The 18,991-nt window shown below is 42.8% G+C and overlaps 1 protein-coding gene and 1 long non-coding RNA gene across 3 annotated transcripts in view; both read left to right on the top strand.

Moving 5' to 3' along the window:
- Positions 1-18,991, top strand: part of SMYD1 (SET and MYND domain containing 1) — a 47,862-nt gene that overhangs the window by 6,520 nt on the left and 22,351 nt on the right. For both annotated transcript variants that reach the window (XM_083583190.1, XM_083583189.1), the window contains exon 2: positions 17,394-17,570. In XM_083583190.1, coding sequence (XP_083439316.1) covers positions 17,394-17,570 — 177 coding nt within the window. The remainder of the gene's footprint in view (positions 1-17,393; positions 17,571-18,991) is intronic.
- Positions 9,597-13,681, top strand: LOC310747287. Its single transcript, XR_014540920.1, has 2 exons — positions 9,597-11,878; positions 12,596-13,681. It is a non-coding gene; the product is annotated as an uncharacterized lncRNA (long non-coding RNA).

The raw sequence follows: 18,991 nt of genomic DNA, 5'->3' as shown, positions 1-18,991 counted from the left end.
TGGAGCTCACCCCGTCGCGGGGATTCGAACCGCCGACCTTCTGAGTCCTAGGCTCTGTGGTTTAACCCACAGCGCCACCCACGTTATGAGAAACCATATATAACTATATATGTGCCATATATAACTATATATATATATATATAAGGTTATGAGAAACCATATATAACTCTGAATATCAGTGACCATACCCTTTAACCAAAGCACAACTATTTTGTGTCATGTCAACCCTGATATAGGCAAAGGTTAAGTATGCAGACTGAACAGCTCCACACTTAACAATGCTATCCTGTTTGCTTTTTTGTGTGTGAAGAATGGGGCATTCGAGGGTTCGAGTGGTCTGATCTCCCCAGAGTAATGTGTTATGTCTTTGTCCAATTTGAAATGCATCTGAAATGCACCACAAATTTTGAAACGAGGAAGCCTTGCTGCAAAGCCTAGCAGTGGGGCATAGGGTGCAATCGTATCTGCATATCTACTCTGTAATAGAGGCAGATGAATGGGTCACTTTGGGTTTCTATCAGTTTCTCAGTTTTCCAGTTCTCCACACTTCTTAATTAGTTGGCCAGTTCTTTTTAATGAGTCCTTGTGGAAATTTGTGAGAATTTCAGTGGCAATTTCTCTTAATGCACACCTTTCTTTGCAAGCAATTTCCCTTAATATAATTCATTTTATAGACTTTCCCCACTAATAAATGCCTTTCAATAACAGACCAATCTTTGTACACTTTATTTGGTTGGAGCACTGTGCCACAAAATTCAGAGAAGCATGAATTTCAAAGGATCGCTGTGTTTCGGTTTACATATTGTTTTTCAGATTACAAATTGGGTAGGGTTTGCATTAAGATCCTAACCATATGGAATTCCCCCACCATCCCTACTCGGTAGTAAGTCCTGGGGCATATCTGGGAAATGAACATTTTAAAAGCTTCAAAAATTAAATGTTAAAAAATAAATGTTCACAAGATGGTGAGGCACTACTCTGTGAGAAGGAAGGTCTTACTGTTTTGTTCTCTCCCCTGCCCTCAGTTCTGTAAAAGTCTACATGAACACTCCTACTAGGAGATGTCATTTCAATATTCTATATATCTTTAACTGGATACCTCAGGTTACAGACGCTTCAGGTTACAGACTCCGCTAACCCAGAAATAGTACCTCGGGTTAAGAACTTTGCTTCAGGATGAGAACAGAAATTGCGTGGTGGCAGCAGGAGGCCCCGTTAGCTAAATGGTACCTCGGGTTAAGAACAGTTTCAGGTTAAGAACGGACCTCCAGAACGAATTAAGTTCTTAACCTGAGGTACCACTGTAATACCCTTTTCCTATATTTTGTTGATCTGAGATTATTTGCCAAAATGATTGAAGAGAGCTGGGAATGGATAGAAGCGGAAAGGAGGGGAAAAGTGTAAGTAGGGTCTCCCCAGCTGATTTTGGGGGGCTGGGGGCTGGGTGAGGGCATATTCCTCACCTGGGTGGCTACCTGGAAGTTCAACCATCTCGCTGGAGGTCTCTCTAGCTTCAACGTGGCACTCCAGAGGGATAGTTTCCTTTGTGGGGCCTGCAGTCTGGCACCTATAAAGACTGAAAAATGAGTGAATAATAATAATAATAATAATAATAATAATAATAATAATAATAATAATAATTTATTATTTGTACCCCGCCCATCTGGCTGGGTTTCCCCAGCCACTCTGGGTTGGCTTCCAACAAAGATTAAAAATACATTAAAATGTCACACATTAAAAACTTCCCTGAACAGGGCTGCCTTCAGATGTCTTCTAAATGTCAGGTAGTTGTGCCCTGTGGAACGCCCTCCCACCAGATGTCAAAGAGAAGAACAACTACCAGGCTTTTAGAAGACATCTGAAGGCAGCCCTGTTTAGGGAAGCTTTTAATGTTTGATGCATTACTGTATTTTCATATTTTGTTGGAAGCCGCCCAGGGTGGCTGGGGAAGCCCAGCCAGATGGGTGGGGTATAAATAATAAATTATTATTATTATTATTATTATTATTATTATTATTATTATTATTATTATTATTTCTAGGATGGGTATGCTGCCATTACCTCTGGGTTCACTTCAGGTTTCTTTTCCTGATTTAGGTTCTGTTACAGCCTTTTGCTTGACTATGGAACCAGCAGAAAATACGCTGCAGAACTGATGAGAGATGATAGTTGATGATATTTTAATACAGGTCTTTGAAATGAAGATGTCGCACCTTTCCTCTCAGAAGTCACTGGAACCTTGTTTGTTAGGCAGGCTCCACTACCTTGCGTGCTGACAAGGTCGACAGATTTATGTGGTCTATTTTTTTCTCCCTGGCAAGCTGTCGCAGCCAAGACTTGGAGAAGGGCAAGTGCAGTCGCCGTGGGTTTCGTTTCAGGGACTTGAGAAGTTCATGTCCAGTGAACTTTCTGAGGAGGGGAGCTTCTGCATCCTCTGAGTCAGATGACATATGGAAGCTGTAGGCCTCCCAGGGTTGTAGGACTTTAGCTTCTATGTCTGTGGCTCTGGTGGCTGGGTGATGGAATCCAACAACATGTGGAGAGCTGCAGATTCCTCCTCTCTAGAGATGAAACACTAGCAGGAATGGTCATCTTCAGCATACCTGCCTTATGTGATAGGGCTCTGGCTCAGCTTCCCATCCATCCATCCATCCATCCATCCATCCATCCATCCAACACACAGAGGCGCAGAACATGCCCATGCCCACCAGGCCTGCCACAGCATCACATATCCCAAATGCCTGCACATTGAACACCAATGTTGAAACATATTTGCGAACAGCTGCATATGAATGGGCTCTCCACTCAGTCAGGAACCCTGTGCGGTCGATGCTCTCAAGAGCTGTATCTTTACAAAGTCCACCTTGTAGCCACCCCCTTTGATCAAGGCTAGTCCTCTTATGGAAGCTGCTCATCTTCTGATGCACCTGAATGATGCAATCTTTTTATTTATATCCCGCCCTCCCGAGCTGAAGCCAGGCTCGGAGTGGCTAACAACAGTAAAATAATACAGCATTCTAAAATCAATTCATTCTAAAATCAGTTCAAAATCAAATTAATGGCAAGCACTGAGCTAGAGTTCCGTGAGGATCGCCAAAGGAGGGGGTCAGGTTGTGCCTTGGCCAAAGGCCTGGTGGAACAGCTCTGTCTTGCAGGCCCTGAGGAAAGATGTCAAGTCCCGCAGGGCCCTGGTCTCTTGTGATAGAGTGTTCCACCAGATCGGGGCCACAGCCAAAAAGGTCCTGGCTCTGGTTGAGGCCAGCCTAACCTCCCTGTGGTCCGGGACCTCCAAGATGTTTTTGTTTGAAGAATGTAAGATCCTCCGTGGGACATACCAGGAGAGGTGGTCCCGTAGGTACGAGGGTCCTACGCTGTATAGGGCTTTAAAGGTTAAAACCAGCACCTTAAACCTGACCCTGTACTCCACTGGGAGCCGGTGCAGTTGGTAAAGCACTGGATGAATGTGATCCCGTGGCAAGCACCCTGTAAGGAGTCTTGCAGCGGCATTCAGCGGCATAATGCAGGAATATGCAGCTGTCCCTTATGGGTATCAAACCAGCAACCTTGGCATTGTCAGTACCATGCTGTAACCAACTGAGCTATCCAGTCATTAGTTTTAAAGTTTCCATTTAAATAAGGGCAACTTTGTCTATTTATTTATTTACTTACTTAATAGTATTTATGTGCTACTACATAAGATAAGGGACGTGGGTGGCACTGTGGGTTAAACCACAGAGCCTAGAACTTGCCGATCAGAAGGTTGGTGGTTTGAATCCCCGCAACGGGGTGAGCTCCCGTTGCTCTGTCCCTGCTCCTGCCAACCTAGCAGTTTGAAAGCACATCAAAGTGCAAGGAGATAAATAGGTACCGCTCCGGCGGGAAGGTAAACGGCGTTTCCGTGCGCTGCTCTGTTTTGCCAGAAGCGGCTTAGTCATGCTGGCCATATGACCCGGAAGCTGTACGCTGGCTCCCTCGGCCAGTAAAACAAGATGAGCGCCGCAACCCCAGAGTCGTCCATAACTGGACTTAATGGTCAGGGGTCTCTTTACCTTTACATAACATAAATGTTCTGTGGGGAGGTTACGCTCAAAGTCATTTTGCAATGTATGCTCAGTGCCAAATCTCTGAGCAGGGATGGAAGGATAGGTTGGATTTTCTCTGTTTCTCGTACAGTTCTTCATGTCCCAGCAGCAATCTGCAAATTCTCTTTCTAAAAATCCCCACAGAAATTTGGTTTGGGGTGGGAACTGCTTTTGGGAATGAGGGTTTTTGCAGGAGATAACGTGTGTCATTTGTCCAAGCTGATGAGCTCAGAAAAATGACCCAGGTTCTTCTGAGTTTTAAGAGCTCATGTAATTTTCTACTTAACCTCAGGTGAGCTTAGGGGAGCTCACCCACCATTACTCTTCTCCAAAAGTAAACTATTTTGTGATTAAACATTTTTGAGGCTCTGCACTGAGACAGGAAAGGGATGTGGGTGGCACTGTGGGTTAAACCACAGAGCCTAGGACTTGCCGATCAGAAGGTCGGCGGTTTGAATCCCTGCGACGGGGTGAGCTCCCGTTGCTCGGTCCCTGCGCCTGCCAACCTAGCAGTTCGAAAGCACGTCAAAGTGCAAGGAGATAAATAGGTACCTCTCCGGCGGGAAGGTAAACGGTGTTTCCATTCACTGCTCTGGTTTCACCAGAAGTGGCTTAGTCATGCTGTACACCAGTTCCCTCGGCCAGTAAAGCGAGATGAGCGCCGCAACCCCAGAGTCGGCCACGACTGGACCTAATGGTCAGGGGTCCCTTTACCTTACTGAGATAGGAAGGCAGGAACAAGTTGCAAAACCACTGGGTGAAATGATGCAGAAGTATACCCTCTACTTCTGCAGCTGCCTTGCTGCCTATCTAGTAGGTTTTATTTCTAGTAGGTTTTTATTTCTGCTTTTATCTTATGCTGGTCTACGACCGTATTAAAGATTTGGATTGGATTGGAAGTACTTATGTATCTCAGTCGGACGCTGACTTACATGGCCTGCAATGCACTTGCATCAACATGGTAATGTGATATATAGTATCTTGGAAAAGTGAAGTAGTGATCTAATAATTCCTTGCATTAATCCTAGCAACAATGCAGTAAGTCAAGTGTGACTTATTTTCAGGGAGATGTGAAACAGAAGTGCGGTCATGCGGCTCATTCCTACGTATGTTTGCTCACAAATAAGTCCTAAGGAGTAAAATGGGATACAAGTGTCCCTTCCTCATTACAACTTGTGTTTATCATGGCCTCCTCTAAGACGGTTTATTTCTTCGGGCAGCAGTTGCAGTTGTTTTTATCCCAAGCCTTTGTCTCCTTGCTGCCATATATGGAGACAAGCTCTGCTGCCCCTTTTCACCCTACTGACTTGGCAGCTGATGGAAACCAGAACTTCTTGAAGTGGCCGAATCTCAGTTTCTTGTTTTCCCAGTCCAAAGTTCACTTTCTCACCGTTTCACATCAGTCTGACTTTTTTGAGAGTCCTCTTGAAAATTCACCCGCATTTTTAGTTCCCATTTCGTTTGCAATTTTGCCAAATACACACCTAAAGTAAAGGTAAAGGGACCCCTGACCATTAGGTCCAGTCGTGACCGACTCTGGGGTTGTGGTGCTCATCTTGCTTTACTGGCCAAGGGAGCTGGTGTACAGCTTCCAGGTCACGTGGCCAGCATGACTAAGCCGCTTCTGGTGAACCAGAGCAGCACACGGAAACGCCGTTTACCTTCCCACCAGAGCGGTACCTATTTATCTACTTGCACTTTGACGTGCTTTCAAACTGCTAGGTTGGCAGGAGCAGGGATCGAGCAACGGGAGTTCACCCCGTCGCGGGGATTCGAACCGCTGACCATCTGATTGGCAAGCCCTAGGCTCTGTGGTTTAACCCACAGTGCCACCCGCATCCCTTAAATACACACATGCTTGCAAGCAATTTCCCAGAACACAATGCATCATTGTATGTTATTTTTTACTTTAGTATGCCTTTTGATAACTACATCACAGCATTTGGAGAAGTGCTGGAAAACAGAGGGGTGGACTTGGTTAGGGGGCAGAACAGAACAAGATAAACTTATTATTTATTTACCCTTTCTAATACACTGGAACTTCAGTTTTTGAATGTAATCCATTCTGGAAGACCGTTCAACTTCCGAAATGTTCAAAAAATGAGGATCAATGGGCGTTCGGCAAAATCCATTGAAAAATTGAAAAACATGCAGTAGAAGCCGTTTGACTTCCGAGGCACGTTCGAAAACGGAAGCAATTATTTCCAGGTTTTCGGCGCTCGGGCTCCAAATTGCTTGGCTTCTGAGATTTACGATAATCTTTATTGTCCTCGTCCCATACAGAACAACAAAATTGAAAAAATCTACATCAGACATTAAAAAACCAACAAGCCTACTATCCCAGCTATCCCAGCCCGGTTAACCCCCTAAAAACTCTGATACCCCATAATTAAATACAATATACTCCCACAGAGATTACCTTACACTGCGTTTAAAACCAAAATCACATTTGGATAAAAACTGTTTCTCAGGCGGCTAGTCCTAGTCTTCATAACCCCATACCTTCTTCCAGAAGGCAGAAGCTGAAAGAGATCATTTCCGGGGTGCGCACTATCCTGCACTATCTCTGTAGCTTTTTTATGACACCTGGAAGCATAGATTTGATCCAGAGTGGGAAGAGTGCACCCAATTATTCTCTCTGCAGTCTTTACAACCCTGGACAGCATTGTTTTTTCCCTGACTGTGCAACTCCCAAACCACACACACAGACCATAAGTTAATACACTCTCAACAGTACAATGGTAAAATGCCATCAAAAGGTCCTTTGAGACCTTTGAGATGCTCAAAAACTGAGGTTTCACTGCATGTCCTTTCCTGTTTTGACCTACATATCTCCTTCCCCAATTCTTTAAGCATGCTGGAGCAACTCCAGAAAGTTGTCTGTTAAGTCTGATTATGAAGATAGTTTTGCCTGTTTGTGGAACATGAAGCAGCTGTGTGAAGCTGTGGCTTGGATACAGAATTTGAGCCCACTGCTACTGAAGAATGGAGCCTCTCAGAATGTGGCCTGAAGAAAGGAGCCCTTGACGGAAGCATCCCAAACACCTCACCACAAGACAAAAGTACCAGGTTAAAATGTAATTTTGGAGGAAAGCAACAGACGTGTCCAATCAAACACACACAGAGCAGGGAGTGCCAGCAGTGACTGGAAGGATGTTTGGTTTTGTTAAAAGTGCAACCACAGGGAAGTGTGTGGCAGTAACAAGAGTCTATTGTAGTTTATTCCCCTTGGTTTTTTCATGTTCCCATCCAAATGGAAAGCTACACTATAGCTGTAGGTTACGAGAAAGCTAGAGCAATAATTCGCCAACGAATTTGGAACTGCAATGCCATGTGAGCGAGATGAATAAACACCCAGCAATAAAAGATAATGGGAGAGGATTTACCCCAGCAAATTATTTGTCAAAATTACAAATACCCAAATACAGATGGTCATTTACCCTCGCTAGATTCAACGTGCTGCCATCTGCCTTATTGCAGGACAGATTCGAGGGTAAACCATACGTGGAACGAGTCTTCCTCTGCGGCTATATCTGTATTGTCTCTGTTATACCCAATTGCAATTGAATGTATTCCTGTGGTGTTTTATGATTTTCCTGATATTGTAAGTGAGTCTGTGACCGTAATAATAAAATTCATTCATGTTCCCATTAAGTTCTGTAGGGCAAAAGCCTCGCTTCTTGACACTGGGCCTGAATTCTTTCCTCATCCACAGCAGTTATTAACTGACACCAGAAGCTCTGTCCATTTCAGCTTCCAAGTCCCTGCCCTGTGATCTATTAAAACATGCATCTTTAAAACCCACATTGCACTCTTGTCTGAAGCCCAAATTATGCTTGGCACTGGGCCAGTTTAAGCTAGCCAGTATCTGCACACCAAGTGGTATTTTCAAAGACCAGCAATGCCCACGGAGGTTTTATCACTGTTCCAACTTCTATGTTGTCTGGTAGGTTCCCTATTTCTCTCAACCATTTCATCATCTCTTAAAAAGTGTTTACTAGTTAACGCTTTAAAACTCAAATGCCCACATTTCCACGTGCAAACTGTGAACTATAATGGAATCTGTAAGGCAGAGAGAGGCGGGCTTGCAGCTGTTGTGTCACCTTTGACTAAATGTCCCCTACATTTGAAATGGAATTTATGGAGACAGCTGGTTCTTGTGCAAAGAGCAGCTGCAGCCAAACCATTTGCCATGGCCTGAGAAGTGACAAAGGTGTTCTACAAACCACTAAATAAGCACCAAGTTTACAGAGACAGAAGTGCAGTTCATTATTCCATATACAGTGGTACCTCTGGTTACAAACCTAATTCGTTCCAGAGGTCCGTTCTTAACCTGAAACCATTCTTAACCTGAGGTGACACTTTAGCTAATGTGGGGCCTCCCAATGCCACTGCGCCGCCGCCGTGCGATTTCTGTTCTCATCCTGAGGTAAAGTTCTTAACCCGAGGTACTACTTCCGGGTTAGCGGAGTCTGTAACCCGAAGTGTTTGTAACCTGAGGTACCACTGTAATACTCAACTCTATGTATGTATAACTGCCAGTTGATCCAGTTCCATCACCCGTTAGGAGTATGACAGAATTGAGCAAGACATTTGTGTTTTGTTTTGTTTTTTATAAATTTTATTAGTATTTTCCACACAACAACAACACGAAAAATATTGAAAAATAGCAATACACAACACACAAAACCCAACATTCGATAAACTAAAAAAGCAACAACTAAAAAAAACACAAATCCATATCTTACAAGTTAATAATATAAATACTAAAACAAAACAAAACAAAACATTGACTTCCACCAATCCCACAGCACCTCCTTTATCTCTCATTGTGTCTTCCTGTTTTCCTGTTTTCCTTATCATCTCGATCCTAACATATAGATATAAATCCTTCTTTCATGTCCTTTCACTTCACAAGGTTATTCCAGACTCAGCCAGATTTCTGCCTTCTAACCTTGACTTTTGAGGTATTCATTTAGGCACTCCCATTCTTTTTTTTACTTCACTTTTTGGTTTTTGTCTTATTATGTCTGTCAATTTGGCTATTTCTAAGTATTCTGAAAGCTTACATAACCACTCTCCCCTAGTGGGTAACTGATTCCCTTTCCAATACTTAGCCACCAGGATTCTTGCTGCAGACGTTGCGTATAAGAAAAAATTAGTTTTGTCTTTTGGAATATCATCATTTAAAAGTCCTAAAAGGAATGCCTCTGGCCTTTTACTATACGATATTCTTTTTTTTTTTTTTTAAATATTTTTTATTGCTTTTTTTCCAGAATCTGAATCCATCATCAATAACACAACAAAAGCAGTTTTACAGGAAAAAAAGAGATTAAACAAGAAAAAATTCATCTTTCAACATCTTTTTCCATCATCCACTGGACTTCCCCATCCCCTCCATCCCTGCATTCTTTATAATAAATGTAAACAGCAAATTAGTACCTTGTTTCCTGTGTTTTTGTATTTTCGTCTAGTTATTCACTCTGAAATTAAAACTTTCTCAATCATTAACTTTGTTTCTATCGTCTCCGAATTTCAATACTGAAGCCTATTTACCTCAAACCTTAGCAAATTTTTAACATTCATATATCTTATAATGTTTTTGTAAATAGTCCTTAAATTTTTTCCAGTCCTCTTCCACAGCCTCTTCTCCCAGGTCTCGGATTCTGCCAGTCATTTCGGCTAGTTGCATATAGTCCATCAGTTGTGTGTGCCATTCTTCCAGTGTGGGTAGCTCCTGTGCCTTCCAGTATTTAGCTATAAGAATTCTTGCTGCGGTCGTTGCATATAAAAAGAAGGTTCTGTCTTTCTTGGGTATCCTCTGGCCCACAATGCCCAAGAGGAAGGCCTCTGGTTTCTTATGAAAGGTATACTTAAATACCTTTTTCAACTCGTTATAAATCAATTCCCAGAAGGCCTTCACCCTCGGGCATGTCCACCAGAGGTGGTAAAAGGTTCCTTCAGCCTCCTTACATTTCCAACATTTATTATCAGACAAATGATATATCTTTGCAAGTTTGACTGGGGTCATGTACCACCTGTACATCATTTTCATAATATTTTCCTTTAAGGCACTACATGCCGTAAATTTCAAACCGGTGGTCCATAACCTTTCCCAGTCCTCAAACATAATGTTGTATCCAATATCTTGAGCCCATTTTATCATGGCTGATTTGACTGTCTCATCTTGAGTATTCCATTTAAGCAACAAGTTGTACATTCTTGAAAGCACTTTCGTCTTAGGTTCAAGCAATTCTAGTTCTAATTTTGATTTTTCCACCTGGAAACCAATTTTTTTATCTTTTTTAAAAATCTCTAAAATTTGGGCATAATGAAACCAGTCTCGCACCTTCCCTTTCAATTTTTCGAAGCTCTGCAACTTCCAAGTGTCACCCACTCTTTCTATTATTTCACAGTATTTTGCCCAGCCACCCCCCATATTAAGTATTTTTATGGCTTTAGCCTCCATCGGTGATAACCACCTCGGAGTCTTATTTTCGAATAAGTCTTTGTATTTAGTCCAGACAGAAAACAGAGATTTCCTTACAATATGGTTTTTAAACAACTTATGAGACTTTACCTTGTCGTACCACAAATATGCATGCCACCCAAAAGCATTATTGAACCCTTCCAGATCTAGGACATCAGTGTTTTCTAGCAAAAACCAATCTTTCAGCCAGCAGAGGGATGCAGCTTCATAGTACAACCTTAAGTCCGGCAGGGCAAAACCCCCTCTTTCCTTTGCATCTGTTAATATTTTAAATTTTATTCGGGGCTTTTTGCCCTGCCAGACAAACTTCATAATGTCCCTCTGCCACTTTCCAAAACATTCCACTCTGTCCACGATCTGTAGGGTCTGAAACAGAAACAGCATTTTTGGCAATACATTCATCTTTACTGCTGCAATTCTTCCCAACAAGGAAAGTTTCAATCTTGACCAGATTTCTAGATCCTTTTTGATTTCAGACCAACATTTTTCATAGTTGTCTTTAAACAGATTCAAATTTTTCCCAGTCAAGTTAACCCCCAGGTATTTCACTTTATTAACAACATTTAGTTCTGTTTCCCTCTGAAACCCATCTATTTCTAAAGATGTCAAGTTTTTTGCCAAGACCTTAGTTTTTTGTTTGTTTAACTTAAATCCCGCCACCCGACCAAACTCAGAAATTAGTTCCAATACTCTTTTTGTACTGGACACCGGCTCCTGTAATGTCAAAACCAAGTCATCTGCAAAGGCCTTCAGTTTATATTGTTTTCCTCCGACCTGTATTCCTTCCACCCGCTGATCCTTCCTAATCAAATTTAGCAAAACCTCCAGGACAGAAATAAATAGCAAGGGTGATAGGGGGCACCCCTGTCGTGTTCCCTTTTCAATTTTAAACTCTTCTGTCACCACATTGTTTACTATCAATTTAGCCTTTTGTTCTGAATATATTGTATCTATACCATTTTGAAACGCCCTTCCCACTCCCATCCCTTCCAAATTCTTCTTCATAAATTTCCAAGATATATTGTCAAAGGCCTTCTCCGCGTCCACAAATATCAATACTGCTTTCGTATTCAAATTTGTCTGTAGAAGTTCCAGAACATCGACGATGTTCCTAGTATTGTCTGACAGATGCCTACCAGGGAGAAAGCCTGCTTGGTCTTTATGAATAACTCCATTTAAAACTTTTTTCAATCTATTTGCCAAAATGTCAGCAAAAATCTTGTAATCCACATTTAGGAGTGAGATGGGACGGTAATTCTTAAGTTGAGTCTTTTCAGATTCCAGTTTTGGTATCAAAGTGATGAATGTCTCTTTCCACGATTCTGGTGCCCCCTTCCCTTCCATGATTTGGTTGCATACCTCCATCAATGGCTGGGTCAGGTATTCCTTTAATGTCTTATAGTATTTGGAGGTAAGTCCATCTGGGCCCGGAGATTTGCCTAGTTGCATGTGCTGAATGGCATTTTCGATTTCCTGTTGGGTTATTTTATAATTCAGGTCAGTTTGTTTATCTTGTGTTAATTTTTGTAGGCCATAGCTTTTTAAAAAATTATTTATTTCAGTCTCCACTTGGGGTCCTTGGGAAAACAATTTTTTAAAATATCTCTGGAAACACTTTCTAATTTCCTCTGGTTTCTGAATACATTCTCCTTCAACCTCTAGATTGGTAACAAAGTTCAGTTTTTGTCTCTTTTTCAGCTGCCATGAAAGCAGCTTCCCACATTTATTTGCGGATTCAAATGATCTTTGTTTCATCTGTTTAATTTTCCATTCAACTTCTTGGTTTATCAATTTAGCATATTGTGCTTGATGGAATTTTATTTCTCTCAAAACTTCTTTTGATTTTGGATTTAGTCTCAACTTTTTCTCTCCGTCTTTTATCCTTTCCAAAATCTTGTCCTTTTTACCATTCCAGAGTTTTTTCTTAATAGAATTCTGCTGTATCAGAAACCCTCTCATGACAGCTTTACTTGCGTCCCAGATTGTTTTTTTTTCCACCGACGTGTTCAAATTCAATTCGAAGTAGTCTTTCATCGTCTTTTGGGCCTTCTTCACTATCTCCTGGTCTCTAAACAATGCGTCATTCATTCTCCATCTGAAGGATCCAGCTGGTGTAAGTCTCAAGTCCATTTTCAAGGGGTTATGGTCGGAGCAAGTTTTAGGGCAGATCTCTACTTTTTTGGTCTTAGGTGCCAGTCCTCCAGATATCCAGATTTGGTCGATTCTTGTCCAGGATAGGTGGGCTTCAGAAAAGAATGTTCCCTCTCTACCTAAGGGGTTCTTTGTCCTCCAAATGTCAATCAAATCCATATTGTCTGTGAGTTCAAAAAAGGTCTTTGGTAGTCTGCCATCTTTAGTCACATTTTGGTTTTGTGACTTATCCATGTGTGTGGAGACAACCCCATTCATATCTCCCATCAGAATGATGTTGTTATAGTCCATGTGGTCCAGCATTGTCTCATGCAGCTTCCCATAAAATTCAGATTTCCCCTCATTTGGTGCATAAATTCCAATTATCAAAAATTTTTGTCCTTGTGATTGTATCTCAATCGCCAAAATTCTTCCTTGTTCATCTTTAAACACAAATTTTGGTGCTAGGCTCTCCTTTGCATATATCACGACTCCCCTTTTCTTTTCTTTAGCTGATGAAATAAATTCTTGGCCTAGTCGCTTGTTTATTAGCACTCTTCTGTGGAGCCTAGTCACGTGGGTTTCCTGGAGACAAATGACGTCTAGTTGTTCTTTCCTCAAAATATGGAAAATCCTTTTCCTTTTTTCAGGGGAATTTGCACCATGAATATTCCAACTAAAAAGCTGCAGAGACATCCTGGATCCACTTGTTAGCCAGTGGGATTGTCTCCCTTATCGTCTATGTCTGGAGGTGGATCTTTTGTGTCTGGCGTGGGGGGTGGCCAGGTACCTGCTGTCCCTTTTCGAAGGTCCTCCCCGTAGTCGTTTAGGAATTTTTCTTGCTCTTCTGCTGTTCTGATTCTCACCTTCTTCCCTTTCAAATTAAAAGATAGTCCTTGGGGAAATTCCCACCTGTAGGGGATTGTGTTGTTTCTTAATAATCTTGCCAGGTCCTTATATATAGTTCTTAAATCCAACAGTTGTTTTGGTATGTCTCTGAAGATTTCTGCTGTCTTCCCCTGTATCACCAATGGGTTTTTAAAATGTAGGCCAAGTATGTTATCTTTTTCTTGCTTGTATCTCAATATGATCAAGCAATCCCTTGGTTTGTCTTTCTTGGCCACTCTTCCCAATCTAAAAGCGGTGACGATTTTGAAGTCTTTCTCTTCTGCCAGACCCCAGAACTTGGATATTTCTGCTGTCAAAAAACCGGCCAAATCTTCCTTTTCTAGTTCTGGGATGTTTCTGATCCTAAGATTACTCTCCCGGTTTTTCAGCTCCGCCATAGACAGATAGGCCTGTTGTTCAGTAACCTGTCTGCTCAGTGGTCTTACTTCCCCTCTTAATTCCTCAATCCTTTTTTTATTTTGGTCTGCTTTCGTATTTGCGTCTTCAGCTAATTTTCGATTCTCTGATATAGTCTTTTCGAAATTTCCTATCGCCTGTGTATTTTGAGCAACTTGGTCTGTCAACTTATTAATTGTTGCTGTAACCTGGTCAAATTTAGCCGCTTGTTCGTCGGCTTTCTTATTTAATGCTGCCAGTTGTTCCAAAATTTCTTTAGAAATAGGGTCTATACGATATTCTTAATATTTTCTTTATTTCTTCGTGGGTTGAGCAAGACATTTGTAAGATAAAGTGTCTGTCTGCCTGCCTGTGTGAATAGCAGTACACCACAAATGTATTACATCTTAGCCTGCCCCAGAGATCATTTGGGAAGTCCAAGCAAACAACTCTGGTTGCCTAGGGGCCAAACCCCCAACACAGTTTCATTTGGCTCCTCGTGAACCTATAACCAATGAAATGATTGTCCACAGATTCACCGGTACGGAATATGTGTGTGTGTGGGAGTGTGGATGGGAGCTCCTTCTTCCAATAGTTCCACTTTTTGCTTGTGATATTTCATGAATATTTAGCTACTTTATAAACTGCGCTTTATAAATGCGTGGTGCAACGCTATGAGCAGTGGTGCACAGATACCTAGTATTGCATAAACAGTATAAATCATGGAGTGCTGAGACTGGATCATGAATAATGTGCTGCTGCCACTGTTGGCTGGTACATTGTGTTCCATATACGTTGAGGTGAGAAGGTCTGTTTAGGAGTGGAGGATGGTTGTGGATACAGTGGTACCTTGTGGATACAGTGGTACCTTGGTTCTCAAATGCCTTGGTTCCCAAATGCCGAAAACCCAGAATTAGGTTTTTCTGGTTTGCGAACATTTTTCAGAAGTCAAACATCTGATGCGGCTGTTGGCTATTGTTCCCGGGGCACCTGCACCAATCAAAAGCTGCGCCTTGGTTTTCAAACAATTTGGAAGTCAAATGGACTTCCGGAATGGATTAAGTTTGGTGCTATTGTTTTTGCTATTTATTTTGCGTTTTTTGTTTTTGAAGCTGTTTTGGTTTATTTGTTTTTGTTGACTGTGTGGAACCCAGTTCAGTTGCTGATTGATTGATTGATTGATTGATTGATTGTGTGATTGCGGGAATGGATAAAAGCCTCCCATCCAAACAATGACTATCATCAGTGAAGGTAAGAAAAAATAATAATTTTAATTTTTACCATCTACCATCATTTTAATTTTTACTGTCTTATTTATTTTATCGTACAGTACACTGATTATTGCTTTCATTTTATGGATCAATGGTCTCATTAGATAGTACAACTCATGTTAAATTGCTGTTTTAGGGGTTGTTTTTAAAAGTCTGGAATGGATTAATCCATTTTGCATTACTTTCTATGGGAAAGCAAGCCTTGGTTTAGGAACGCTTTGGTTTTGGAATGGACTTCCGGAAAGGATTAAGTTTGAGAACCAAGGCAAGGTACCACTGTACTAAAATGTCTTGGGCAAAGCCTGCCCAAGGCTAATGTTTCTTCTGTTCTGTTTCAGAAGGTTCGCTGGTCAGATTTTTACAAAGCAGGATGTACAATGCAACCCATGCCTGCATTTATTAACAATCTTTAAAGATACTTGTAATGGGAATTGGGGTTGCTTGTGCGTAAATTCCAAACTGCTCCCAGCTGTTGGGGTAGCTAAACCTTTCCCTGATTTGACAGCCCTTACAAGGCGACTGTCTCAGTCACTGGCAGAATCCGTCAGTGGGCGTTCCCTAAACTTCTTCCAACATAAAAGCTGTTTGACGCCAAGTCTCCTCCTCGCCTCTCTGCGTGGAAGTCTCCTGCGCAGAGTGGGCGTGGCCAGCGGAGGTCCTGGGCTCTCCCCGCTGGACCCTGTGGAAGGGTCTTGGAGCCCTCTCTCCGAAGACCCTTCCTCCTCCCCTTCTTTCCTGGTGTCACGCTTATTTCCTTCCCCAATGGAAATATTCTCCCTCTCCCTGCTGGTCCCTTCTCCTGCATCATCGGAGAGCCCTACCTCCGCTCTGCGCTCCGATGTCAGTTCCCTGACAATACTCAATTGAAATTATTGCACAGGGAACGTATTGCTTTTCTTCTTGTAGCAGCAACATAGCAAAAAATGGCGAAAGATTGGATCGTCTACTATATCACACAACAGTATGGACAATTGCTTTATCTGAGAAACTAGCTCCTGCCCTGAACGATTCAGCTGATATGAATGATTTTGCTAGAACATTGCATCCCTTTATAAAGTATTCAAATGAGCACCCTGATGGCTGGCACCCACCAACTATGTATATAGATTTATGGGGAAGGTTGTTGTATACAGTATATGGGAAAATTTGCTGTTTAAGAGGGGGGAAACCAGTTGTTTAGATAATGTTATGCTTATATCCTGTTATAAAATTGAAAAGGTAAGATTGGGAGGGTATTGTGGTATTTTACCAGTAAGAGACAAATTGCACTCCCCCCCCCATCCAATGGCTACAAATGAGTCTGCTTCCTTTATTATTTATTCATTTCATTTCATTATTTCATTTCATTTCTATACGCTTTATATTTTTAAGAAAAATCACAAAGCAGTTTGCAGAATATTAAAACATCAAACAAACAATATGAAGAAAGTCAAATATAGAGTATACAGGCAAAGCAACATAATTAACAGAAAACTAAAACGTTATCTTGGGACGCAGGTGGTGCTGTGGGTTAAACCACAGAGCCTAGGACTTGCCGATCAGAAGGTCGGCAGTTTGAATCCCCACGACGGGGTGAGCTCCCGTTGCTCGGTCCCTGCTCCTGCCAACCTAGCAGTTCAAAAGCACGTCAAAGTGCAAGTAAATAAATAGGTACCGCTCCGGCGGGAAGGTAAACGGCGTTTCCGTGCGCTGTTCTGGTTTGCCAGAAGCGGCTTAGTCATGCTGGCCACATGACCCGGAAGCTGTACGCTGGCTCCCTCGGCCAATAAAGAAAGATGAGCAACGCAACCCCAGAGTTGGTCACGACTGGACCTAATAGTCAGGGGTCCCTTTACCTTTATCTAAAAAGTTATCTTAAAGATTTCAAAATAAAACATTACAAAGGAGGTCAGCTACAGAATGCATGTTTAACACAAACCAAGTTAATTTACACATTTTTTAAAAACACCATTGCTAAGTGAAGTCAAATATAAAATGCACATTGAAAACAGCATAATTAACAAGAGAATAAAATATCATAATCATGACACAGCTGCTTGGCAGGCACCAAAAGGTGGGGCAAAAGAATCCAGTAGTTGGGGTTTGTTGTCAGGCACAGAGATGCCCCTCCGGTCTCACCAGGAACCTCTATTCCAGCCTCACTCACTTGGTCTGCCACACCTGCTTTAAGCGCCACGAGAAGCTCCAGCGCTGCGGTCAGTGCAAGTTTGCCCATTACTGTGACCGAACCTGCCAGAAGGACGCCTGGGCGAACCACAAGAACGAGTGCTCGGCCATCAAGAGGCATGGGAAAGCGCCCAACGAAAACATCAGGTGCGTGAATAGGCTGGTCGCCAACGAATGTGTGTAATTAATTGATCAAGGGCTATTATTAATAATAATAATAATAATTTTTATTTATACCCCGCCCTCCCCAGCCAAGGCCGGGCTCAGGGCGGCTAACTAGCAATAATAAAAACAAGTTGAATGAATACAACTTAAAAACAACATTAAAATATTGAAACATTAAAATATTAAAATGCAGCCTCATCACAGGAGGAGAAAGGAAAAAGGAAAAAGAAAGAGGGAGAGGGAATCAAACTGGCTCCAAGCCAAATGCTAGGTGGAACAACTCTGTCTTATAGGCCCTGTGGAAAGAAATCAGATCCTGCAGGGCCCTGGTCTCATGAGGCAGAGCGTTCCACCAGGCCGGAGCCAGTGTTGAAAAGGCCCTGGCTCTGGTTGAGGCTAATCTAACTTTCTTAGGGCCCGGGACCTCTAGGGTGTTGCTATTTATGGACCTTGAGGCTCTCCGTGGGGCATACCGGGAGAGGCGGTCCCGTAGGTACGAGGGTCCTAGGCCGTGAAGGGCTTTAAAGGTCAAAACCAGCTCCTTAAATCTGACCCTGTACTCCACTGGGAGCCAGTGCAGCTGGAAAAGCACTGGGTGAATATGTTGCCATGGCAGAGACCCCGTGAGGCGCCTCGCTGCAGCATTCTGTACCCGCTGGAGTTTCTGGGACAGCTTCAAGGGCAGCCCCGTGTAGAGCGAATTACAGTAGTCAAGCCTGGAGATGACCGTTGCATGGATCACTGTGGCCAGGTCGGGGTGGGAAAGGTAAGGGACCAACTGCTTGATCCGGCGAAGGTGGAAAAATGTCACCTTGGCTGTTGCTGTAACTTGCGCCTCCATGGAAAGGGAGGCGTCAAGGATTACACCAAACTGTTAACGGAAGGCAATGGCACTAATTGGGCCCCCGCAAGAGAAGGGAGTTGGTCCCTCATCCCCATGCCACCCCGACCCAGCCATAGGACCTCTGTCTTTGAAGGATTTAGTTTCAATCGGCTCCCACGAAACCATCCAGCCACAGCTTCCAAGCATCTGGTCAGTGTGTCCGGGGCCAGTAACATTATCCTCACCCATGGATTTGTGCTTGTGCAGGGTTAGCCGTGGACAAACACAGGGGAAAAACACAATGGGGCACAATCTTGTCCAAACCTTACCTGTACAATGCTGCCAATCATTGTAGACCAGGGGTCGGCAACGTGAGGCCCATGGGCCGGATGCGGCCCACGAATACCATTTTACCGGCCCACGAGCCGCCCCCAAACTGAGCCGCCTGCTCGGCGAGTCCCCTGTGCACTGCGACCAGCACAGCATGGCCCGAGTGGCGCTGGAAATGGTGTCTGCGCAAGCGCAGATACCAGAAATCATGTCTGCACATGTCCGGATGCCCAAAATTGCTTCTGCGCAG

Source organism: Podarcis filfolensis (assembly GCF_964270895.1).
Source record: "Podarcis filfolensis genome assembly, chromosome: 13".
NCBI classification, from domain to species: Eukaryota; Metazoa; Chordata; class Lepidosauria; order Squamata; family Lacertidae; genus Podarcis; species Podarcis filfolensis.
The sequence above is the reverse complement of the archived record's forward strand: the minus strand, read 5'-3'. Positions and strand labels throughout refer to the sequence as shown.